At 42.3% G+C, this 26,478-nt stretch overlaps 1 protein-coding gene across 2 annotated transcripts; it reads right to left on the bottom strand.

The window, feature by feature from the left end:
• Window positions 1-2,444: 2,444 nt before the first annotated feature.
• Window positions 2,445-11,317, bottom strand: LOC148028282 (phosphoglucomutase, putative / glucose phosphomutase). Of its 2 annotated transcripts, none has more exons than XM_087690079.1 (7): window positions 10,227-11,313; window positions 8,903-9,166; window positions 8,274-8,793; window positions 7,080-7,279; window positions 6,638-6,792; window positions 6,032-6,172; window positions 2,445-2,687 (listed from the first exon to the last, which is right to left on the bottom strand). In XM_087690079.1, the coding sequence occupies exons 1-7, from the start codon at window positions 10,959-10,961 to the stop codon at window positions 2,603-2,605; spliced, it is 2,100 nt and encodes a 699-aa protein (XP_087546205.1). In that variant the 5' UTR covers window positions 10,962-11,313; the 3' UTR covers window positions 2,445-2,602. The 2 variants fall into 2 exon arrangements, with proteins under 2 accessions (XP_087546205.1, XP_087546206.1); XM_087690080.1 differs by lacking the exon at window positions 2,445-2,687 and adding an exon at window positions 2,781-5,060 and having other exon boundaries at window positions 10,227-11,317.
• Window positions 11,318-26,478: the final 15,161 nt, after the last annotated feature.

Here is a 26,478-nt window from a genome sequence, read left to right on the forward strand (position 1 = left end):
TATGTCAATAAATTAATGACTCACTTTTCTTTAAGTGTTGATGATGATCTAGCATGGCCATGAGACTATTTAGAGACCACTATTCCTAGTGCATCACTTAATGGGGTGATCAAAGCGCTATGACAGGGATATTTGATACATGCAGTACAAGTTATGAAGGGAGAAAGAAGTGTCTACCAAGTGTAAGAGTGTACACAACAACCTATAAGTTACACATAAATGAAGATGGATTGGGTTCTAAGAAGAGGAAGTGCATTAGCATTGTGTATATGTATTTAAATACATGTGCATCCGGGGGCGCCAAGAACGTTTACTTGTGTGTAATGGGCATTGCATTCATTTGGGGTCATCCTTTCCCTTACAAGTCAAGATTTAAGGTATTTTCTTTCATTAAGAAAGACGAGAGAGGTAATTCTCTCACTAAGAAAGACAAGAGACATGATTCTCTGGAAGTGAGGAGAGAAGTGATTTTCTCTTTCTAAGGTCTAAAATGACACAAGCTTTTGTGTGGAATTCAATCTTAAGGTTGAGGCCTAAGGCAATCTAATGAACTCTCCTTATCTATGGCTCAAGGTGCTTGCATGACCAAAAGTTAAGAGTACAGTTTAAAAAGCTGTTTTTCTTAAAATAGACATGGTGAATCCATTTTTTTTAAAAACCCACGATAGAAAGATGATCTCTAAAAACAGCCCGTGTAGGTTATCGAAAACAATGAGATCTACAACTTTTATATTGGACGTTTTTTCATCCGAGCAATGCACAACTAGATATCTCGAAATTGATGCTGCATAGTAGGTCCTTGAACAGCCACATCTTGCATGAAGATCAACCTTTCCAATATTGGCACTCAAGTCTCTCTCCAAGAAGAGAAGCTCTTGAAAGCCTATAAAAGAGGTGGCTTTCCTTGGGTGTGGGAGAGGTAAAGGAAGAATCGCTTTGCATGCATCCAAGAGGAGAAGAGAAGGTGCAAGTGCTGCGGAAGCTCTACTGAGATCAAGTGTTACGAAAGCTCTGCTGAAATTGAGTTCCAAGAGGAGAAGAGAATGTGCAAGAGCTACAGAAGCTCTATTGAAATCAAGTTCCAAGAGGAGAAGAGAAGGTGCAAGTGCTACAGAACAAGAAAAGGTGCAAGTGCTATGGAAACTCTACTGAAATCAAGTTCCAAGAGGAATAGAGAAGGTGCAAGTGCTGTGGAAGCTCTATTGAAATCAAGCTCCAAGAGGATATCCCTACACATATTGTGTAGAAGAGAAGGAGAGACTCAAGAAGGATCAAAAGGTGCCAACTTCCAAGTTGTGCAAGTGTTAGCCGGTTGTATACCATGCAAGGAACTGTGATCTTGTTCCCAAGATCTACAAGTAGGAACTGGTTTATGTGTAACGGAGGAGCTTGCTCCTTGTCAATAATATAACTCCATAAGGGGGGGGACTCTAGCCCATCTTCCAGTCCCTAGAGTGTTGTCAATCTCTCTCTCTCTCTCTCTCTCTCTCTCTCTCTCTCTCTCTCTCTCTCTCTCTCTCTCTCTCTCTCTCTCTCTCTCTCTCTCTCTCTCTCTCTCTCTCTCTCTCTCTCTCTCTCTCTCTCTCTCTCTCTCTCTCTCTCTCTCTCTCTCTCTCTCTCTCTCTCTCTCTGTGCCAACATAATATTCACCATATATCTTTTAAGTATATAAGAAAGTTGAGTGTGTATCTCCGATCTTATAACATTTAATGTATCTTACAAAAAATAATTCGACTTAAACTTTCGACAACTAGCTTGCGACACAAAAAGGACCCACCGTGTGACTTGGAAAGTGCACGCATGCTCTTTCCCACTAGAGGACAAGGGAAGGAGCTTGAAATCTATCTAAACCATGGGGAAGTGATTGGGGTGCTGGATCATCATCTCGACCATTGTCTCATAGAAAGCAGTGCAACTTCCACCACCTTGTAATTCATCCGTGCTATTACATCTCCCTATCAATCATAACACCTTTATCATCATGATCCTCACATCAATTTCCTCTTTCTCCTCATCATTCTCCTTAATTATCATAACAATAATTTTCTCATCCCTCGATTTGATGCTATTAACCCCCCTTTTCATACTCCCATCTAGCATCCACTACCAATTTTTCTAGCTCGCACTTATAGCTCCTAATTGTCATGTTTCATGTGAGCATAGAACGCTATTACGATTGTTGCATGGGCATGCAACACAATGTTATGCAACCTTTCATAGCTTGTGGAGAGAGGGGAGAGGGGAGAAGCTCAAAGAGAGATGGAAAGCATGCAACACCTCCTATCTGGCTTGCAAGATAAGTGCATGCATCCTTCCAAATTATTGCTTTCAAACCAAAAAAGCCTCTAGAAGGCCAATGCTCTTATTCATGAAAGAACAATCATATATTTATTGGTTCATACAACAAATCACTAATTATAATAAGGTCATAGTTACAAATGCTCTCAAGAATAATAATGACTTAATTATAGAACAAAGATTTTCTATCTTTTTACAAACCCATCCAATGAGAACTTATGTGCCAATAAATAGCCTTCATGAAGGGTATCCACGAAGTGCACACTTCTTTCATATAGGGGTACACATGTATTTGAGTTGCCTTTCAATTCAACTCCTTATTTTGAGCAACAAATGCCTCGATTTCACCAATATCAAGTTCATGTGAATTACTACTTACAAGGAAAAACCTACAAAAGAGGACAAGAATGCTTATTAAAACCCAACAAAGTTTTAATGAACTACCCAAACATTCAGTAAGATACATTTTACACATAGGCATATCAAAAATATCTATCCATACATATGTAAGTCTAAAACAAATTTAAGAAAAACTCAATTTATACATGTGAGTACACACCTACACATATGAGTGCAAACACACACGTACACACGTGCATATAAAAGCTCCTAGGCATGTATAGTGAAAGTTGCATGCATACAACACACATTCAATCAAAGAGTGGTAGTCTCATTGATTATCAAATATAAAGTTAATCCATCAAACCAAAAGAGCTCTCAACTTGATTATGAAATAAGATTGCATATATAATCGCATACTTAAAACATGTTCACTTGTTTGTCTGGTAAAGATGCTGAGTACGAGAGGCATTGATCCATACCTATATGGCTACCCTTCTCTAAGGACAGAGCTATTTCTTCTTCAAAAATCCATTCCCCACTCAATAGTCATAAAGGGGTGATGGTCATGTAGAGAATCACGAATGGTACTATTCCAATAATAGAATTATAACTATCTTAGCTACATCTCTACAATTGGAATTAAAATAAATGTGTGTGAATCTATTTGATGGTCCCATCTTTCCAGAAGGTAACATACCACTAATATGAACTCATCTTATAGTATGTGGGACATATGTAGTGCTACTCTAGTACTAGAATAGTTACTATCTTAGCTACATCTCTACCAGTAGGGGTTAAACTAAAAGTGTGTAAAACAATTTTTATATGTCCTTGTCCCTTATTTACTTGAGGAGGATATAAATCATCTAGTTTTCCAATTGAAACAATCCTTTTTGAAGGATGAGAGTTCATATATCAAACATATTTAATCTCTACTAGTTGGGGTTACACTAAAACTGTTGATTCAATTTTTATATGTCTTTGTCCCTTGTTTTCTTAAGTAAGGATATTAATCATATGGTAGACAATTGAAACAAGCAATTTCGAAGGATAAGATTTCATATATCACACATGTTTAATGTATTTCGAATGTATGGTATTATCCAAGGTGAGTACTTACCAAGAAAAGTGTCTTTTATAGCCTTGTATGCTTAGATTTGAAATATATTCTTTAACTTCTTTATCACTATATAGTTGTGCTCATTTGCAACTAGTTTGCCTCTAGAAATTAAGTATCATGTGCTTCATGCACTAGATACTCATAGTTTTCTTTTAAAAATTCACATAATCATGTGTCTTGGCTAGGACTTCTATCAAATTTTCAATCAAGGTGAATCTTTGAAAACTTTGATGTGCTAAAGCATCCTATTTATCTATTGGATTTCTAATGCCTCATCATTCCAGCCTCAAATTCTATAACACAACAAAGTAAAGCCTACATTGCCACTTGTGAATACAATATGATTTGACAACATATCATCTATGTAGTCAAAATCATTTATAAAGGAGAAAAGTTTAAGGCATAACTTGGAAGAGATTTCATTAAAGGAACTTTGGTACTATTTAAACACTTCCTCTCACATGAATTGCTAAATGTAATGGGTTAGGTCATAAGGTAACTACTAGGATAAGAAGGGGCAAACCTACACGGCAATATACTCATTGTATCCCACTCCATCAAGCAATTGCATACGAAAGTTCTAAATCAATTGCCAAAATAAAACCAAAAACCTATTGATAATAAAACCATCCTCTCACATAATTGCATACATAACTCAACAATTAACCCCCTCATGTTCCAAAGATGTCAACCAACCAAATTTAACTTCTTTTATATAGAAAACCAAAAAAATATGTGACCACACTCACTTCCAAAATCGCAGGATGAAGTATATGGACATTGTTACCACCACACTCACTTCTAGCAGTCACATGGTCCGAATTAGTATGTATACTCATACCACTCGTGGAGCTATAAATAAGACTTAGTTCATGATCATGTGAAATTGGGAAGAAGTAGCATATAGCAAACTAGCAAGTTGGTGAAGAAAACTCTCCAAATGATCAAAAAGCCCTATTTCTAGAATTTGTGATAATCTTGGAATCACTTCACAAAATTGAACGGAAAGAAGTCTATTCGGTCAAGATTTTTAGTGAAATATAAGGCCACCACTTACACACCATCTCAAGGTTTGAGCAATATCCAAATTGAACAAAGTGACACTTTCATGCTATGGACAATCTTTGTAAGTGATATATACAACTTGCCAGGGAATAGGAATGACCTAGATTAGGTTAATGTGAAATTAACTCTTCAAAGACCAAAAGGAGTTCCTCCCTTCTCATGGTTATGGATCCACATCCTAGCACTTATGTGACCTCAATCATTACATCCTAAGATGCCTAAACCCTTCAGTAGCCTAAGAGGCATAAAAGATTAGGCCACCTAATGCAAAACTTCTTTAAGTACCCCAACATCGAATTAAGATCATTTGATGGCATAATTCTTAAATATGTTTCTTTATCTTTGGTAGGACCATGATATGCATTACAAGTTTGACTCTTGCAAAGGTTGAGAAGAATTTCCTACTATTAAGTTGGTAAGGAAGCAAAAATGGCATGAAGAAGTTTCTTAAATATGAAAGGGCAAGTTCCCATAGACCACAAACTGTAATTTCTCTCATCGTCCAAGGTTCCATGCCTTGAGTACTAGGCTACTCTTTGAATCACCCCAACCTCTAAAAAACATGTGGCTAATGAAATCCTTTTTTCTAACCCTGGTTTTCAATGGCAAGTTCAAAATCTCCCAATTTTACATCCTTATACATCCCCCCCATCCACACAATGTGTTGGGTTGCCCTTTAGAGTCTAAGTATTGATGTTTTATATGCCTAATTCTCTATTACCAAGTTGTAAATATTTATATGTACTATTTGGTTCTTGTATTTATCAACACATACAAATATCTTTGATTTTAGATTGAGTAAGAACTAATTCCTTTTTTCTTTTTCCTATGTATGTTCATTAGCAAGCTCTTCTCGATTTACTATTTGACCAAGGAATCACTTGTGTTAAAATCTCAATCTCTCTCTCTCTCTCTCTCTCTCTCTCTCTCTCTCTCTCTCTCTCTCTCTCTCTCTCTCTCTCTCTCTCTCTCTCTCTCTCTCTCTCTCTCTCTCTCTCTCTCTCTCTCTCTCTCTCTCTCTCTCTCTCTCAACACAAAGAATAGCTTTCTTTCCCATTTAATTGTGCTAACATAAATTGAAGCAAAACAAAACTATGTTCCTATCGATTCTTTTGCTTTCCACAATTTTAATCCATCTCATATTTAAAGTAAGCCTTTCTCATTGAAATCATAACAAAACTTGAAAGACGTTAGTTAGTGGATTACCTTTCTAGAAGAGCTTTAGCAATTTCATAACATCCACCTCGCCTTGAAGATTGCATGTTGATAGCAAAATTTGGGTTGTGAATGCTTTGTCTCATGTGCACCCACCCACTTGTTCCAGTGCAATCATCATAAATTTGTGCCCTGTCACAAGCAAAAAGGTATGTCCATAAGAAGTGTTTATAGGATAGATGTAAATGGAAAATATATAAATGGCAAGAGACAATCACATATGTGACCCACAAGTGTTATGGAAGCTACTTTTTGGCCAAAGATTTGAGGCGGAAAAAGCCCATTGCATGATTTTGAGGATGCTGACATGATCAAGCAAAGTGCAAGGAGGCATCAATCTTTATTACATAAACAAAGGTTACGATTTCATTATTTTCTAACATAGACCACCAGGCCAACACCAAGGTTGCTCGTAATCCGAATGTGGTGAGTTGAGAGCATGTGCTTTTGCTTTCTTTGCTCAACACCTAGCTATTTGTTGACTATTTGTTGACCTTCAGTTTGCTAAGGTTTGGTATTTGCTTCAATAATGTTGCGGTGTTATAAGTTTTTCACCAAATGATGACTTTAGGAGTTCAATGTATTGTTGGCTTATACCTGTACATGTGGGCATCGATTCCATTAGGGGGCTTATAGTTGACATTATGGCTGAGTTCAGAGTTCTGGCCTTCATCAAAGTCAGCTAGGCAACCATCGCTCACCCAACAATCTCCGCACTCGCCAAGCCTCCAACTAGCCGGAGCATCACCACCCTGCATGTTGAAAAGATAAACGATAATAGTTGTTTTTTTAACGTCATAATGGAGAGCGTAAGCAAAAGAAGCCTTTCAAGCAGTGAAGATCAGCCCTCTAATAACTAGGATTTATATTAGGACAAAGCGACTATTGACACTACGAGAGGTGACTAGTAAAAGCCAAAGTTCCTTGTCTTAACTCTTCATTTTGAGGAAGTTGCTTTATTTCTAATAAGCTTCAAATGTGAGTGTGAGGGGAAAGATCCCGCAACTTGCAAGGCATTCGAGGGGTCCGCGTCACTCACCACAACAAATCTTCGGAAGCTCTCGATGACTTCTGCCCCCCTCCGCTTCACGTGCTCTGCCCGAGAGAGGATGTTCACACGCAACTCGACATTGTCCTCAGGCTCCTCCAAGTCCTTGATGAGGCCGCCGATCCCTTCACGGGAGCCTCCAAGCCCCATGCGCACCATTTCAATCACGATTTTCACAGCCATGTAAGCACCTGCAGACGACCCAAGGCAAAGGACGCACATGAAAAATTGCGATGAAGTGAGAGGATGCAACGGCTGACGAGCATAATGACTCCGGTCATTGTCGCCAAGATGCTACTAGTCATAAGATGCTGGACGCCAATCTTTGTTGGCTTCTACTGGAATGCACCCAAAGTCGTATGGATCATGATGTTGGCAGCCGATCACTCTACATGACCATCATAATAACCTAAAAGAAGTTTTTGACATTTTTCTCATCATATGGCATGTGAGAAAAGTAACTCTTTGTCGTTTCTCCCTTTCGTGTTCACATCATGAGCTCTTCTCAAGAGGCATACGCATACTTAGCTAGCTGCTATTTTTTTTAATGCGCACAAGCAATGTGATATATTAATTAGAATAAAGAAAATGTACTTGACCTCCGAAAGGGAACATTCCTCCACATGGGGAAGAGTGACATAAACTAGGCTTATGAGTTGTCCCTGTGGGAAGTCAAAAGTCCGTTTTGCTAGATCAATAAGAAGAAACAAGTCTGTAAGATAGCAACTGGAGCTTTCCAAATACTAGGTTAACACACGAAATCTAATATGTAGCTTTTCAAAGACTAGGTTAACACAAGATATCTAGTTTGTAGCTAGCTTTTAACTAGATGCGGTTGGTCCATACGAGCTACTCGCCCTTTTCCCTTGCTTTTCCCTACAGTGTTGGTTAACATCATAAGCTTTTTCTTGGGAGGCACCACATACCTAGCTAGCAACATGCAATAGGGCCTCCTCGCCATGCCCCTCCCTCCTAGCAATTCATAATGTTGTCGCACTTCACAATGTGAGAATCATAGTGCGAATTTGTCTTAAGACTTCTTGTACTATAGAGATTGACGTAAAGAGATAATAATAATAATCATTATAATTAATATAATGGATAAGGGATAACTACACTATAGAGATTGAAGTAAGGAGGTAAGAGTAAATGTTATCATTAGTATTAGACATAATGGATATTTACCGTCGTCCAGGAAATAGTTCTCCTTGAGAGCGCCGTGGCCGGAGGTCTCCATCATGAGGTGGGTTTCGGCACCGAAGAGCTGGTTGAGCTGGATGCCTTTGTTGATGACGTTGCGGTAGCCGACACGGTAGAGGCAGTGGGTCCCGCCGCGGTCGGCGATGAACTTGCTGAGGCCGTCGGAGGTGCGAGCGTCCGTGACGATGAGGGAGGCCGGGTGCTCCGCCAGCACGATGGCAGCCATGAGCGCGATCAGGCGGTCGCCGTTGATGACGTTGCCGCCGCCGTCAACCACCCCGCTCCGGTCCACATCCGTATCGAAGACCACGCCGAGGTCCGCCCCGCTCCCCAGCACCGCCGCCCGCGTCACCTCCATTGCCTTCCTGTCCTCGGGGTTCGGCGTGTGGTTCGGGAACATGCCGTCCGCCTCCAAATTCACACTCGCGCTCGTGTCCGCCCCGAGTTTCTCCAGCACATCCCGGGCAAAGAAGCCCCCCGACCCATTGCCAGCGTTCACCACCACCTACGATTACCACACACACCCTCCGATCGTTCAACGGGAAATTTTTCTTTTTAAAACAACGTTAACATTTAAAGAAGGTTTCAAACTAGGAAATCTTAGACATACTAACCTTGAATCCTTTCAATGGGTGATCATAATCTCTTGGATGGTTCGCTCCTTTCTTTATAATGTTCCTCAAGTGTTCTGAATAAGTTGACATGAAATCCACTTTCTCGACAATCACCTTCTCTACATTGGCACATCTACCAGGAAACTTGACATAATTAAGAGCTGCTACATTGCAGATGCTCTCAATGTCAGATACATTCAAGCCACCATCAGAGGTGAAGAGCTTCAAGCCATTTCTCGTGTAAGGGAGATGGGAGGCAGTAAGCTGCAAGACAACAAAATAGAGTTAGATAAAAGGAACTAAATTTGAACAAAATAGTACTTGCCAGAAGAATGAAGATCGATCTAAGTAGTTTCCCAATAAACACAATCATCAATTAAAATATACTTCTAGAGCTTGAATCAAATTAGCAACTCCTTATCATGAGAAAATCTAAAGTGCCTTAGTAACTTGATAATAAGCGAGATGTTTTAAAAAGAGATGGAGTTGAGAGTTCCATTGAAGATTTCATGAAAGATCCTTTTGTAGGGTAGTAGCACACCTATATGCACTCAAGGTGGCTACACACTTTGTGGACACCCAACTTGTGCCTAGTAGAATGCAGGCATGCACCTTTTGAATTGCCAGGCATGCACCTTTTGGATTTGGCATAGACATGGACACATTTAGATACCAAAAGGACACACTTATGAGAATATACAAATTAATGCACCTTTTGAATTTGGCATAGACATGGACACAATACATTTAGATACCAAAAGGACACACTTATGAGAATATACAAATTAATAAACATATGTTTCCTTTACTGGTTCCGCATATACAAAGAGCACCCTTACTTGTCACTTTATGAAGTAGGCAAGGAAGTCTTTGTCTAAAAGTGGGAGAGAAGCTCGCCTAGTTGGGAGGTTCGTCCTCTCCAATGTGTCCAGGAAAATAGATGCCTGACCCTAAATATTTCTATGATTGGTAAACAACTTAGAAAGTAGACAACCATCATTTGATGCATAACCAACCTTACTAGACTCTTAAAAGTCTAGTAAGTAAATGTAATTACATTTTGGTGAGGAGGCAAAAACCACATCGACTTGCTTTCAAGACTTCCTTAGAGCCTAACAACAAGAGTGTGTGGCACCAACCTACCTTCACAAGCTCTAAGTTAGACGGCGTAATTAGATCCAAGAATGTAAGGTTGGGGCTCCACTCTTGTCGTAATTGGTCTAGTATGTAGCTAAATACTATTTCATCGAAAATAGATTGGTTTATCCATCATCCAAAATGTGCGCCACATGAACCACAAAATTCGGCATAGTGAATTACGCACCATGATAGAGGCATCGAATTGGAAACCAGGGAGGATGGTACTCATGAAGCAGGCAGGGGTGGTGGCGAGGCCCATGTCCACCACGGAGCAGCCGACGCTCTGGAGGCCGGCGGCGGTGGCGGCCAGCAGGGAGGGTCCAGAGATGCGGGGGTCGCGACCCAGCGACACGCGAACGGGTCGATCATCTCTCTGCTGCTGCTGCTGCTGCTGCTTCCTCTTCTGGGCCTGCACCCACTCGCCGAAGGACGCCCCCAGGTAGAAGGCGGCCGCTGGAGTGAGGTTGACCTCGCGCCCCCTCTCGCCCGCCACCGCGACCCCCCGTATGTCAGACCCGTTCTGCAGCCTCCTTATCTTTCCCATCTCGTCCTCCCACTTCTTCATAAAATTCGACATGCTGCTCTCCTCCTCCACGCCTGTGCTGCTGCCGCTGCTGCTGCTACTGCTGCTCTGGCACGCCATTTTGCTTACGACGCCATTTACGCGTCCCATTCTCTGCTGCAAGGCTTGCCGTGGCGCGCCGCCGGCTTTGTCAATGCGTTCCTCCACCTTTCTCCAGCTCCGGTTGCAATGGCAATGCAATGATGCCTGAGTAATAACCATTTCCCTACTTCCCAAGTTACACGTCTCCCCTCGATTCCAAGCTTGCTCTCCGAAAAGCTCACTTCCTCTGCTGTGCATCACGCGAGGCAAAGCCCCTGTCTGGCCAACCAGAGCTCCATCCAAGGCAAAGGCCATGACGGCACCCAAGGAAGAAGCACTCGGTCGAATGCGCGCGCGCGCGCGCGCGCTCACGCGAGAGAGAGACAGAGAAACACACACAGACAGACAGACAGAGAGAGAGAGGGGGGGGGGGCGGGCAACGCGGAATGCTGTTACACTGTACTAGGCCTACTTGATTGCCACAGCAATTGGCGCAGGCATGGAATGCGTGAGACTGGCATGGACAGAGAAGTACACACTGGCTATAATGAGAAGAAGAGACTGTCTACAGCAACCTGTTCATTTCCAACTCCCCCCGACAAAGCGAAGAAGAGACGCGGTGATTCATATCATCACGTAGGTGGTATAAGGAGCTGACAATGAAAAATATCACTGCGGCCCACTTGAACGATCCCTAGCGTTAAGTTGACGATGAAAAATATCACTACGGACTTGGACCATCCGCAGCGTTTAAGGGAGATCCTTCGATTCCATCGTTGTCCCCCTCCAATCTTTTCAGCAAAATATCATCGCCAGTCACGAGCCTCCCAAAAGCCTTGAATTCGGACCCCAAAATCCAACCCTCGTGCACAAAACCGAAGGTAAAGAGAAATATATCCTTTTTAAAAATAATGCGGTTATTTATTAAATAAAGAAATATGTACATAAACAAAGTGGATGCACGGGCATGGCCCTAAACTTATCTGCTTTTATGGAGATGTTTGTATACTATTTTGAACACAATCTTTTTGGACTCAGAACTTTCAAAATGGCTAGTATTTCTTCCTCACAATTCAACACTATATTCTTCCATGAAATTTTACTTCCTTCATGTTGCGCCAAATCAACCTTGCCTCTCTACAATGCCACATCATCTAGGCAATTGATTGTTTATGTATGGAACACAAACCACATAGCATCCCAAAATTCTTGAATTTATTGTTTCAATCTTTAGTGGGGAGCCTTTTCTCTCCTTCTTCTTGTTTGAATTTATCAACAATCTATCCTACATCCATGGTGTCATCATTTCCTTCCTAGATATCAATCCATCTACGCATCTCTTTCCTACCAACTTGGTAACTATTTCTGAATTCTCTAGAAATGGGGTAACACTTTCCACACATGCAAACGGGCATATCCATATACATTGTAGGAGACTAGCATCCCCTTTCTTATATTCCTCCCCCTTCCATTTTAACTCCTCTAGAGATGATCTCCATAGATGCACTAGTCTTATGATGGTATCATATCCCTTGATTTTCAATTTAGCTCCAAATGCAAACACTTTGTCCTCCCAATTAAGCATTGGCCACTTCCCTGCATGAAGCAAAGTTTGAGAGATGGCGGCTTTGCCGATAACCACCCATAGTTCATTGCATTCTAACCGTGGAAGCAACTTGAACATAAGGATCTTGGCTTTCTCTCCCTCTTTTTCAAATCCTGGCCCTTCACTCCTTTCAGCAAAAGAGACTACATCCCAAGCAATCAAGTGCCACATTTCTTTGTTTCTGTGCTTCCAAAGAAATGCCTTCATCATTTTGTCCCATTTATCCTGCTAGGCCTTAACGAAAGAGTTACTACAGCGATGAACATTACAACCAAGCTCAAAATCTTTTCAAGACCAATAAGCCTTCCTTCAAAACTCTTCGACATCAAAGTAAACCTAGCCAACTTTGACCTATCATAGGCCTTATTCAAATCCATGTTCAATAGGACAAATTGCCCCCTATGGCTATAGCACATTACATCCCCACTATTATTTTAAGAATGGCATCTATGACCCTCCTTGCATGGACAAAGCCGTATTGGGCTATGTGAAGCACCCTTCCCAATAGAAACTTTATGGGATTTTGGCAATAGTTTAATCCTTCCCTCATTTACATCATTTGGAATCTAGCCTCTCCTACTACAGGCATCTGCAAAGGCACAAATGTCCTTGCCACATGTCTTCCACATACACTTCCACTAGGATGCCATCTGGCTCGAGCGATTCCCTCTTTTCATTTTTTTTAATGGTAAAATGCAACTCATCAAGTGAAGAGGGTCTAGCTAACATTGCAGCTTCTTCATTCCCAATAATAGATTGGAGTGGCTCTAGCAATTTTTGCATGTTCTCCTGGTATCTAGGGCTTTGAGAGGGCTGGATTCCAAGAATGTTAGAGAGATGATTGACAAAGACCCTTGCAATAGAGATGTCATCAATAACAGTATTACCTTCTTCATCCTCTATTACAAGAATAGCTTCCCTCTTATGCTTATTTTGAAGTGCCTTGAAGATGAGTGTAGAGGCATTTTTTTCCATAAGATTATTGCCTTTTAATTGCATTTTAATAGTCGCAATTTCCCTCCCTTCTCCCAATTTAAGGAAATCTTCAATTCCCTATAAGATCCTGATAAGATAGTAATCATTAGGATAATCAACAAGAACACACAAAACAAATCCTCTACATCTGAGAGTTGAAGGGTCATCCCTTTGGCCATGTTTAGCTTTAGTTCTACCATATTGTTTGGCTATTTTAGTTATGGCCTCTACTTCCTTTTGTACTTTTTTTATCAGGTCGCTAACTATTTGGCTAGCTTCCTCCCACTTTTGGTGCAATGACTCTACTAAATTATCATTCTTCAAGAAAGAAGTATTAAATATTAATGGAGGAGGGCCTTGCACCATAGGGGAAGGGACCAAAATCCTACAACACACTTGCAAGGGGCAATGATAAGAATCAGAGATGTCAGTTAGACTTTTAATGATGGTTGAGGGATAATCCACTACCCTTCATTATTAGCATACACTCTATCCAGTCAAGTAACTCTCCAAGTGTTATCTTTATGCTTGTTATGCCAAGTGTATGCCTTAGCATCAATATTCTTAAAAATGTGAGTCATATCAACTAAGACTTGACTTGTGCAAAGGTCTATCCACCTTTCTCTTTCTACAAGTATCATGGTACTACTTGTGTGTGATCTATCAGAGTCCCATGCTACCATGTTCTAGTCTCCCACAAGCAACATGCATTCTTGTATCATACACCTTTGAATTTTCTCCCAAAGTTGCACCCTCTTCATTGATACTATCGGCCCATACACTACCTAGCTTTCAAGTTATACCCCATCAACAAAAAATTTAGTTGTTGGCATGTGTCCTTCCTCTTCTACCCATGTTATTGTGATGATCTCCTATCATTTCTTATCATTACTATGACTCCACCATTTCCCCTACTTGCAAAGGAAAGAAACATGACATTATTTGGAATTTCAAAATGAGTGAGAACTTATGTAAAAAAAATTGAGAGCTACATGCCTGGTTTCCTAGCTTTGATTAGACTTTTGCATGTGGCCTTTCTTCCCTCTAAGCATATGCCCCAAACATTCCATGTGATGATGTTCAATCTCCTAGTGGAATTAACCATAATAGTAGTTAGAGTAAGATTTCATAAACTCTTTATTGCCTTCCTCTAGCAGGGCATAGGTGTCCCTTTGGCTTCTCCTTGTTGTCTTCCTTTATTTGTCCAAGCCAAGGCTTGACTTTGTTTCTCATCATCCTTATTTCACCTTTGCCATCTCCTTGTTGTCTTCCTTTATTTGTCCAAGCCAAGGCTTGACTTTGTTTCTCCTCATCCTTATTTCACCTTTTTCAAGTTGGGATTGGGGGAATCCTCTTCCAATTTTTACTCCTTAGCTTTGCAATATCTTATATACTGCCCCATCTAATTGCACAAATAAGATGAGTAGGGGAAAGGGCTGATTTTTACTTCAATACATATCTCCAATCCATTTGGATGAATTTATTCTAGTTACGGATTGCTATGCCATGGTGTGTTTACCCGAACCACCCGACAAACTCCTCATCACAAGGAATGCACCTCATAAAGTAAAAGAAAAGACCACAAATAACAAAATTAATGTACTTGTGCTTGATGCACTAGAATGAGAAGGTGATAAGGACCTTGAAAACCTTGGCATTGGATCTTGGATACTTTGGTCTTTCTCCTATCACTGAATGTTTTGATATTTTCTCTAAATTGCTTCTCCATTTGTGCCAAATCGACTTCACTCTTTGTTATGATTGCCAAGGAGTCCATGTCCATGGCTTCCCCATTCCTTACCTACATCTTGCTCATGTATGTTGCATTCACATGCCAACATTGAGACCATGGATACGCCCTTATTATTTCAATGGTTTTGATGCACGAAGAACACAGCTACCTCTCACCTAGCCTACTCATGTGCACATACAAAACATAATGAACAAACTTACACTTACTTACCATGTCATCATGGCTTGCTTATCGAGTCATACTCCACAATCCAATACATGGTCACTTGCTATCTCCTTGCTAGTGTTGCTACATGCTTGTAAGAACCACCAAGGGAAGCTCAAGGAGATGAAGAGAGATAAGGAAAACTTCACTTGCCATATCCCTTACTTCCTCACTCTTCCTACTTAGCACATTGTTAACCCTCAGATGAACAAGGTGAAAAATCCAGAAAATCTAAAGCAAAAGACAAGGCCAAGGCAAAAGTGGAACGGAAGACGAAGGCGCACTAAGAAAAATCCGGAAATACAAGAAGTACAGAAAAGTCCTAAATCAAGGCGAGAGGCGCACAAGAAAAAACGCAAGTCAATAATTTTGTAAAAGAGCGCAAGGCGAACCATGATTTATTTTGTAAAAAGAGCTCCGGCCGTGCAAATTGTAAAGACAGATGGGCGGTAGGAAGGAAGCTAGAAAGATAGGACAATGGGAAAAAGGGCCTATAGGCCATGATCGGCCATGTAAAAAAGGGGATAAGGGGATGACCATCCAAAAGGGATTTAGGGCTTTGTATATAAAGTTGAAAAGTGAATGAGAAGCTCATTCTTATGTGTGGCCAAAAGTGGCTCTCCTCTTCTTCTTCGTATTCTTGTTCTTGCTTGCTTGAGCTTGTGCTTGAGAGAGGGAGTGTGAGAGTGTGAGGGAGTGAGTGTGTGAGGGTGAGGGACCGTGGTGAAGAAGCTCTCTATCTTCTCCTCTTCTCTCCTCTTCTCCTCTCTTCTCTTCTCTTCTCTTCTCTTCTCTTCTCTTGCTCGTGGCAATGGAGCTTGGAGTGTGGAGTTTGAGGATCGAGCTTGCTTGAAGCTTGCACTTGGATCGTGGAGCTACCAAGTGCTCGGGAGAGGAGGCAACTCGATTGGGCATAGAAGTAAGCTCACTACACTTGTAGAGATAGATAGCACGCCAGCTATGTGAGAGGTAGCCATTAGTGCACTCGGCTTGAAACACTTAAAACAATAAGTGGTCCATGGGTCTTAGTGGTTGCTCACCTCTACATTTTGGTTCCATTGCCAGGACTAACAGATTCAAGCCTTGAGTACTTGCATGCTCTGAATCGAGCATTGAAGTAAGGTTTTCCCCGAAGCGATGCTTGAGCTAGATAGGTAGGAAGCGATGGAGTTTGAAGAGGTATTCAATCTCCTTAGCAAGTAAGCTTTTGGTTAATTGGATTTGGAAAAGTAGGTTGGAGTAATGTAGGTGTTGCTTTGTGATTTGGATGCATTAGGGTAGGAAAAAACAAAGAAAAAATAAAAAGGAAACCAGGCAGTAGGGTTTTTACTATCATAACAGGGCAAGAGGGTTTGATTTATTTGCCGATTTGCATTTTGGAGTTTATTTGCTATTCGAGGTATATGCAATTCTTCTCCTCTATCCATAGTTTTGATCTGGAGGTGTGTGCAATATGTTGTGACCTAAATCATGTGATTTGATCGATTCGTCGTCGCATATACCAAAAATGTGCCACTTTCAGCCCGTTCCAGTGATGACATGAGTGACGGCAATTCTAGGCCGAGTCCCAGAATCGGTCCTCGACCCCCTTTTCTTCGGCCATTCGGCACACCACCATTCGGACGCTTAGGACTCGGCCCGAGCCGAATCAACCATTCGGCCTATCTTACTTAGACACTTGAAAATTTAGCCCTCAACCCTATCGACTCGACCCAACCCCACTCAAACAAGCTGACGTTCGGCCCGGCTGAATTCACCATTCCGACCAACTTTGCATTCAACCCACCTGACTCAGCCCTCGGTCATTGGGTCCAAACCCATTCGGACGAACCACTCGGCCCTCGGGCTGGTTGATTCGGCCCACTACCATTCGGCCATTTGGCCATTCGGCCTTCGGACAACCACATTCGGACTAGTTGCATTCGGCCCTTTCTCATTCAACCCTCGGCCATTCCAACAAGCTAAATCAGACATTCGGCCCCTGCAATTCAGATCTAGTGGGTCGAATTTGGATTTTTTCACATTTTTAATATGTAGACCCTAATACAAACCCAGAGACCATATAGTGTGCAGTGGCGAGGCGCCTTTACCCCCAACATTATCCTCATTACTGATAGTACCCGCCACTGCACACTACAGGTGGCGGGTGCCCATTACAGCCACTTATTCTTTATTCTTTTAGTGACAACTTGAATAAAGGAAGGCCCGGCCACAGTTTGTGGTTGTTGGAGTTCCCATTTCTTGTCTCTCTCTTTCTTGCTCTTGCTCTCCCACCATAGCTCTCACATGCAAGCTTCAATCCTTCTCACCTTTCAACTGGTATCAGAGCTCAACTTTCCAACTCTTGAGCTTGGCTCATGGCATTCTCAGCTTCCCATCGACTCCCTACTCTCATTGGGTCTCCATCCTGGCAGCTATAGCCGACTCCCTTGAGCTCCCGTCACTCCCTGGCTTCCCGAGCTTCCTCTTGGCCTATTGAGGCACCCTCAGGCCCTTCATTCAGAGGTATTCAAGCATTCTTTTGAGGGTTTACTTCAATTCATAGGTTGCGGGAAATAGGACAGCCATTGTTGAGCTTCCCTATGGAGGTTTGAAGCTCTCTCTCTCCACTTGGTTTGATGAGGCTTATTAAGGCCTATTGTAGGCCACCCTTGGTACCCATTTGAGCCCCCCTTCCACCTCATTAAGACCATGTGGTTCAGCAACATCTACAAGAGAAAATGCGCCAGTTTTCAGCATGTTCTTGATAGTAGCCCCACACTTTTCATCTCTAGCTTCTTCCCCATGCCATTGGGCACTTCAAAAGGGTCTCATTTGATGCCTATACACATGCTTGGAGCTTGGTATTGAAGTCTTGAGCACTGACATTGACTTGGGTCTGATTTGGCACTGTTTTGGGACTATCATAACAGTCCACATGCACTTTATAACAATGCTATAGTGACATTTGATGTTTATGCTTGCTCGGCATTGCTATTTGATGCTCGATTGGTCCCGGTTGATGCCTATTGATTCGGGGATGCATGCCTATTGATTTGCCACCATTTTGGAGCTGATTTTGATGCTGAAATATTCAGTTTTGCACAGTGAATCACTATTGTAATACAGTGGGCTGAAGCTGTTCAACTCATGCTTGGTTATGCCTATGCTATTCGGCCTATGTTTCGGGCATACATAGTGATGTATTGACATTTGGGGACTGACTTTGAGATTGACTTACACTATGGATCATTGATTGAGCTTGAGCTTGGCTTTGGAAAGCATTTGGATGCTCCGTATTTGATGCACTTATGGCATGCTTTGGTCTATGCTTGACCATCTTGACCGCCATTTACGGGTTATGTCACGTATGCATGCTAGTTACATTGTTTGGAGCCGCTTGCTACTGGAGATTTGTCTTGGCTTAACTTTGGACTCCCGTAGCTTACTTGGGCTATTTATTGGCTTGCCAGAGTTTATTTTGGGATGTACTTGATGTCTATGGATGCTACATATAAATGCTCTACCGCCTACATATTCAGGATGTATCATTGATGCTTGATCTTGGACACTTGTCACTGGTGCTTGTACATGCTTTGTTCAAGCTTTGTTGCTTGATATTTACGGCTTTTGTGCCAGTGGGAGTGTCTTTGGATGCTTGATAGACATTGAGTAGGCGGTCTATGCTATTTGAGCTTTTGAGACTATTTGGGATTTCTTACCCTTTGGGATGATGCATGGTTCATATGTATTGGTTCCTTTTGATGCTTATGAGCTGACTCTTTGACTTAGGTCGCTTTCGTTGTGAGCTGACACCTACTTGTGTCAAGTCTTAGTAGTGGCAGGCACACTTTACTCAATGAGACTGGGGGCAGATTTTGAGCACTTCTCTGAGGATAATGCTTACTATTTGATGTTATCTTGGTCATATTTGGTGGACAAGTGCTTCTCTTGGTTAAATCCACTCTTTCAGCCAACTTTAGTAGTGGTTTTAGTGCATTTTCAACATTACAACAACCTGGAATTTTGCCAGTTTTGCATTGATTTGGGACAATATGGCTAGTCATTTGAAAGATACAGCTCTCTTTAACATTGCCAAGTTGGATGGTACCAACTATGGGTATTGGAAGTCCCAAATATGACAGGTTTTGGTGTAGAAATTACAGATTAAACCCTTGCATTTCAAGGGTGTCAAACCTGAGGATATGGATGATGATGTTTGAATGGAAGTTGATGAGCTATGCAAGTCTACCATTATTTTGTCACTCTTAGAAGAGGTCCATCATAATGTTGTTGAATATGAGAGTCAGAGTGCATGGGACTTATGGGAGAAAATTTAAGAGCTTTATGCACAGCAAAGTCCTGCGTCACAAATGTATTGGGTGAATTAGTTAATAAACCTTCGCATGAAGGAGGGGTCATCCCTATCATCTCATTTTAGTCAGTTTCATGCTATCATGAAGAATCTGTTGTCACAAGGTATTGAGCTCAATGATAACTTGCACCCGTTATTTCTGCTTGGCACCCTTCCTGAATCATGGGATGTATTCCATACTACCATATGCACGAACAAGCTTGATGGGCTAAAAATCAAAGATGTTGAGAGTGCTTTATTGACTGAGGAAATCAACAGGAGAAACAATGATGCTTCCCGCTCTTCACATGCATTGACCGTTAGAGGTGGCAGAAATGGCAGGCATGATAATGATCATAAGGGCAGGGACTCTCAAAAGTCCAAGTCCAAGTCACGTGGTTGCAGTAAGTCCCGTGGGAAAAAAGTCTAATCTTACCTGTCATTATTGTGGGAAAGCAAGACATATTAGGTCGCATTGCCATAAAATACGCGGTGATAAGCGCAAGGAAAAGGGAAAAGATAAAGTGCGGGAAAAGTCTTCTGAGCGCAGCGTAGTACTTGCAAAGTCTAGTGTAAAGATAGAAGAGGTTAATGTCACGCAGGCCACTGATTCATATGACAATTACATACTTGATCCTTCTTCATACGATGCCTTACAGACTTCTGAGATGCACTCTATGTATGCGCAGTGCTGGCTCTTGGATTCGAGTGCGTCATTTCATGTGACACCCTGTAGAAATTGGTTTTATACCTATCGTACTATGTCTGGTTCTGTGCACCTTGGTGATGACAGGTCTCTTGATATTATGGGCATTGAAGATGTTAGGTTGCAGTTTCCTTCTGGCAGCTCTTCTGTTTTGCATGATGTATGCCATGTACCTACGTTGACTCGCACCCTTATGTCAGCTGGGCAGCTTGATGATGCAGGGTATTTTGTGTCTTTTGGAGACTCTGCATGGAAGATTACTCATGGTAGGCTTGTACTTGCAAGAGGTGCCAAGTCTGGCAGCCTCTATCCCTTACTTGTATCTGGAGCTACATTGGATCATGTTTTATCTGTGGGTTCTATTCCCCATGTATCCCTTTGCCATACTCGTTTGGAGCATATGTCTCTTAAAGGAATGAAAATGCTCCGTACTTTGCAGTATCTTCCGCCTTTTGACTCTTCGCATTTTGATTCTTGTGATCATTGTTCGTATGGCAGGTAAACTAGAAATACGTACTCGGATGTATGTGGGCCCATGCCCTGTTAGTTATTTGCTAGGGCAAAGTACTTTGTTACTTTCATAGATGATTACTCATGTAAGGTTTAGGCTTATCCCATAAAGAGAAAATCCGATGTCTTAGACACATTTCAGCGTTGGCTTGCATTGGCAGAAAACCAGTCTAGAAAAAGGCTCAAATGCCTAAGGTCAGATAATGGGGGTGAGTATGTATCACGTGCTTTTGAGCAGTTTTGTGATGAGCGAGGTATTAAGCGTCAATTGACCGCCCCTTACACCTCACCCCAGAATGGTATGGCGTTGAATGCATGAATAGGACCATTCAGGAAAGGGTCCATACCATGCTTAGCCAAGCTGGCTTACCGCAGCACTTTTGGGCTGAGGCAATTACTACTGTAGTGCATCTCATTAACAGGTCACCTAGCAGTGGCATTGACTTTCAGGTTGCAGAGGAGGTATGGGTAGGCAAACCCCCCTCTTATGATCGTTTGCGTGTCTTTGGCTGTGAGGCATTCTACCATGTGCCCGAGAACAAATGCAATAAGCTGAATCCTAAGAGTGTCAAATGCATTTTCATTGGCTATGCAGATGCAGGAGAGATGGGTTACCATCTATGGGATCCATAGGCGCGGAAAGTGATCCTCAACCATGATGTCATCTTTCATGAGGAAAAATGCATATGCAGCCTGAGAAAGTGGTTGAGGTACACAGAGTTATCTTTCAGGAGGAGCCACCTGCTCCCATTCACCTCGCTCCACGGCTAGCTAGACAGCGTGCAGCATCACCTAATGCTCATGACCCAAATGTTAGACATGCTGATGTTAGATAGGATGTCGGTCAGGCAGCAGAGCCTGGATCGAGGCGTTCTACTAGAGATAGACGACCTCCTAACCGTTTTGCGCCCTCTATGGATTATGTACTAGTTACAGATGCAGGATAGCCTCTTACTTATGATGAGGCTATGCGCAGGGGTGATTGTCACTCTTGGGAGAGGCCTATGCAATCTGAGCTGGACTCATTGCATAAGAATAAAGCTTGGGATTTGGTTTCCTTGCCTTAGGGTAAGAAGGCTTTGCCATGCAAGTGGGTGTACAAGCTGAAATGTACCCTTGGACACGGCAAGCCGGCATACAAGGCTCACTTGGTTGCTAAGGGTTTTAAGCAGGAGCATGGTGTTGAATTTGATAAAGTCTTTTCTCCTGTGGTCAAGATGACTACCCTACACTTAGTCTTGGACTTGGTTGCGTAGCTTGATCTGGACTTGTACCAGATGGATGTCAAGACAGCTTTTCTACATGGGGACTTGCATGATGAGATTTACATGGAGCAACCTAAGGGCTTTGCAGACCTTGGAAAGGAACACCTAGTGTGCAAGCTAAAGAAGAGTCTATATGGCTTAAAGCAGACACCTAGGGAATGGTACCATAAGTTTGATCCATTCATGCAGTCACAGGGCTACAGTCGTAGTGCTATGGATCCGTGCTTGTATAGAAGAAAGCCCGTGACGGTTCTTTACGAATTTTGGTACTCTATGTGGATGACATGCTTTTAGCAGGAACAGCTCATGAGGAGCTCGATGCTCTTAAGGCTCAGCTCAAGAAGAGCTTTGAGATGAAAGATCTGTGATAGGCCTCTCATATACTTGATATGCACATCATGTGCGATAGATCTCAGGGACTCCTCTATCTGTTACAGAGGGTGTACGTACATAAAGTCCTTGAGCGCTTCTGAATGCAGGATGTTAAGCCTATTGACTGTCCATTAGCTTCTCATGTGAAGGTTTCATAGGCCGATTGTCTGCAGATAGATGAGCAGAGAGTCGGGATGGCCAAGTTTCCCTATGCATCAGTTGTGGGCAGTCTTATGTATGCCATGATAGCCACCCGTCCAGATATTACTTTTGCAGTTGGGGTTGTGGCATGTTATATGGCTACACCTGGCAAGAAACATTGGGATGCTGTGAAGGGTATCATGAGGTACCTGAAAGGCATAGCAGATATGTGTCTTTATTATGGCAGCCAGGATACAGGAGTCATGGGGGTACACTGACTCTGATTATGCAGGATATGCAAATAGTAGGAAGTCCACTTCTGGCTATGTGTTCACTTATGCTGGAGGGGCTATCTCTTGGATATCCAGGGCGTAGAAGTGTACAGCCTTTTCTACTACAGAGGCCGAGTATATTGCAGCCACAGAGGCTTGCAAAGAGGCCATCTAGTTAGGCCATTTGATTCCAGACCTTGGTATGACAAATGTTATGCCTACATTGCATTCGGATTCTATGAGTGCCATTCAGTTGGCTAAGAATCTGGTCTTCCATGTGAAGATGAAACATGTTGAGGTGAGGTATCACTTCATTCGTGAGGTCATTGAGGACAGGTCTGTTGACCTTGTCAAGATTCCGACTGAGCAGAATCCTGCAGACTTGCTCAGAAGAGCCTCACTACTGACACTTTGCCTTCATCAGGAGATTGATGGGCATTGGATGAGATGACGTCTTTTTCCTCAACCTGTTATATATGTGTACATGTTGTACTGTCTTTTCCTTTTTCTCTCTCACTGGGGCAAATTCGCCTTTAAGTGGGAGGTTCTTAGGGATAAAGGCGCCTCCGCCTAGCCGCCCATGTATTACTACACTGATAGTACCCGCCACTACACACTGCAGGTGGTGGGCGCCCGTCACAGTCACTTATTCTTTATTATTTTAGTGACAGTTTGAATAAAGGAAGGCCCGACCACACATTGTGGTTGTTGGAGTTCCCATTTCTTGTCTCTCTCTTTCTTGCTCTTGCTCTCCTGCCATAGCTCTCACTTGCAAGCTTCGATCATTCTCACCTTTCAGATAAATGCACCTTGAACAACATTGCACAGACAAGACATCAATAGAAAATCCACATCTGGTTATGCAGTTGGGGACTCAAAGGCATGTATCAAAAGGCTTGAACTTATAAGCCAAGATCCGGAAGATGAAGACATAGTACCGCTTTCTTATCTAAGGGTCGAACTCACCGCAAAAAGAGAGCACTTTGTTGATGCTCTCATCGATGAAGAAGATGATTTTAATATCTTGACCTATGAAGCATGGACCCGGCTAAGCCAACTAGAGCTCGCACCTACTAATGCAGCTCTTAGTCCTTATGGGGGACACCCACAAGCACTTATAGGGAAGTGTAAAAACCTTGGGACTATTGAAACAGAAAGCTTGCCTATCCTATTCCATGTTCCTCCAAATAGTGCTAATTGTGGAAAGGAAACCCTCCTAGGAAGACCCTTCAAAAGGGTGACGAAGTGTGAGGCCGATTATGTAGCAAAGAGGATACACTTGACATCACCGGGTGTGAGGATAATCACAACCTTTAGTAAGGGTGACCTCATTAAACCTTGAGGGAAAGACAAGGAACATTCTAACATACCAAGCAAGCCTAGTAACGAGAGCAAGGACTTGTTGAACGAGTTTATACAAGCGCATGTTTATACAAGCCATGCTTGAAATAAGAAGGTCAGGAGACAATGCCAAGGATAGGCTTTGGACTTACAAATATCGTAGAAGACCACAAAAGAAGCCCAAGGCTTATAGACGAAGGTAACAATGAAGAGCCAACACAACGTGGTGATGGATATCCAAAGTGTTGCTACGTGCTTAAGGGTATTACATCAGTAACCAATGGATTTGGATACCAAAACCCCTTGCTAAACCGCCTCTGTCAGCTGAAGGCAATATCATATTAAAAGCAAAGAAGCACATGAGGAAATCTAAACGAAAAACCAAGTCTTGAGGCAAGAAACCAAACATGACTATTCGAAAGGTAGATCCTCAACGTAGCATGCTTAACAGGCGGATGTCAGATATAACCGTCGAGTGTGCACAAAGACCACTAGTGCCCAAGGATCCTTTGAATTCCCAAGAGGATAATGAGCACCACAGGCACAATGTTGCTCATGATAAGGCTGATTGCTCAATAAAGCAAATGGCAAAATCATCTAACAGCCATGAGAGTGCCAAGTCCACCTAGGAGTCCCAAATCTCCTACACCCTCTTTTCCTAAACGGACACAGGAAGCACAATAGTAGTCATCAAGTGCAACTACTCAATCCCAATCTCTATCTCCATCTGAGCTTCCAAATGTCGAAGGTGTGGGACATGACACCACCTCTAATTCTCAACCTAAGGATATGCCTGTGCAATCCATTGTGACTAGCTCATCTGATGCTCAATCTGCACAAGTGAATGTGCAAAAAAGGGCAACAAAAGATGTGATTGCTTCTCACCTACCTAAGGACTTGACACCATAATCTACCAACAGTAGCCAATCCACTGAACTAGCCACTACTACTTCCAATCAGGAATCACAGCAGTCACAACCTTTGGCTGTGACGATGCCCCTTGTGGAACATGTCCTTAGCAATACACCTATGGAAGAGATATCACAAACCAACATCCTTGACACCTCTACCACTTCCGAAGCACCTAAAGCCTAGGCTTGAGGAGAAATGTCTCAAAGATTTGGCCAAAGAAATAGCGTATATGACCGATGAACCAAAGATGAAGTGCCTGATGAAGCTTGAACACAAGTTGATAGCCATCACACATGTGTACGTCCATGTGGACATCGGAAGGCCAACACTAGAGCACACAAAGCTCATAGCTGAATCCTTGACTTGGAAAGATCAACAATATGTTTGCTCCCACTATGTAACTGTCACTAAAGAAGTCATAAAGGACATCCCAAAAGCCATAGCTAGAGAATTGTGCTTGATACCCTCACTCTATACTACTCAATGTGAGACAAACAAGGAAAGCTCAAAGCAATCAAACGAAAAGGGAAAGGACAAGGTGACTTTGTGCAGAAATGGTACTCCAACCAAAGTTTGGCACCCTAAATTGGCCACCCACTAATGACACTCACTAAGCAAACGAAAGCCCTTTGGACATCAATACATGATTCCACGTACGTTGCCCCAACCTCATTAAGAGTGTTGGCAATGGTTCATGAGGTCCAACTTCCTGCCACTATCCAAAAACATCCCTTGTACGATAAACTGCTTCTAGAAAAAGATCTACACATGGCTAGTAGGCTAGGAGTAGGGAGCATGGTACTTGATGTTAGCACATATGTCTTCTGTCTCACTCAAGTCCTTGCAATCCTAGATCTCTATGCTTCCCATCAATACAACCCTGACTTCTTCAGCTGGTTTCGTCCAAGCTTACATGAGAGGAACCCTAAATCATCTCTTGGTTCTACACTAGAGTCACTCAAACCTCCTAAGCAAGAGAAAAATAGCTCTAAACACAATACCCACTCTGATAAGAAGCAATGGAGGCATGTTCCAATAGGTAAGAACAAGAATCTATTTAGAGCAAATGCCCTGACCCAGAGCAACTGCCAATGCAATTGGATGGGGGGCTAAATGGAGGGGAATTAGCTGAAGATCTAGACTCTCCTAGAAGAGAGGCAGTTGTATCCTCACAACCTCGCGAGACTATTTAACAGGCCATGGCTATGTCCCATGAGAACACACCAGAGAAAGAGAATGATGAGGCCCAACCAAGCACATCAACGGTGACTGACCTAGTTTAAGGTTCTAAGTCTTTAAAGGATACATCTCAATTGCCCAAGAAAAATAGGAGAAAACAATGAAAACAATGACAATTGAGTGGTTGTAGATGCCAAGAAGATTGAGACCAAGCGTGCTGAAGAGTTGAGGAATAAAGCATCGAGTCCACCCACGAATAAACC

This window comes from Lygodium microphyllum, chromosome 12, assembly GCF_053477565.2.
Source record: "Lygodium microphyllum isolate KBCC chromosome 12, Lygodium_microphyllum_v1.1.10, whole genome shotgun sequence".
NCBI classification, from domain to species: Eukaryota; Viridiplantae; Streptophyta; class Polypodiopsida; order Schizaeales; family Lygodiaceae; genus Lygodium; species Lygodium microphyllum.

Bases quoted from the DNA above. Each gene is read 5' to 3' on its own strand.
- LOC148028282 (XM_087690079.1), bottom strand. From the start codon at position 10,961: ATGGCCTTTGCCTTGGATGGAGCTCTGGTTGGCCAGACAGGGGCTTTG. The intron at 7,280-8,273 runs GTAAATATCCAT...GGTCGTCTGCAG, and splicing joins GAACTATTTCCTGGACGACG to GTGCTTACATGGCTGTGAAA. The intron at 2,688-6,031 runs GTAATCCACTAA...CCTCTTTTGTAG, and splicing joins GCTAAAGCTCTTCTAGAAAG to GTTTTTCCTTGTAAGTAGTA.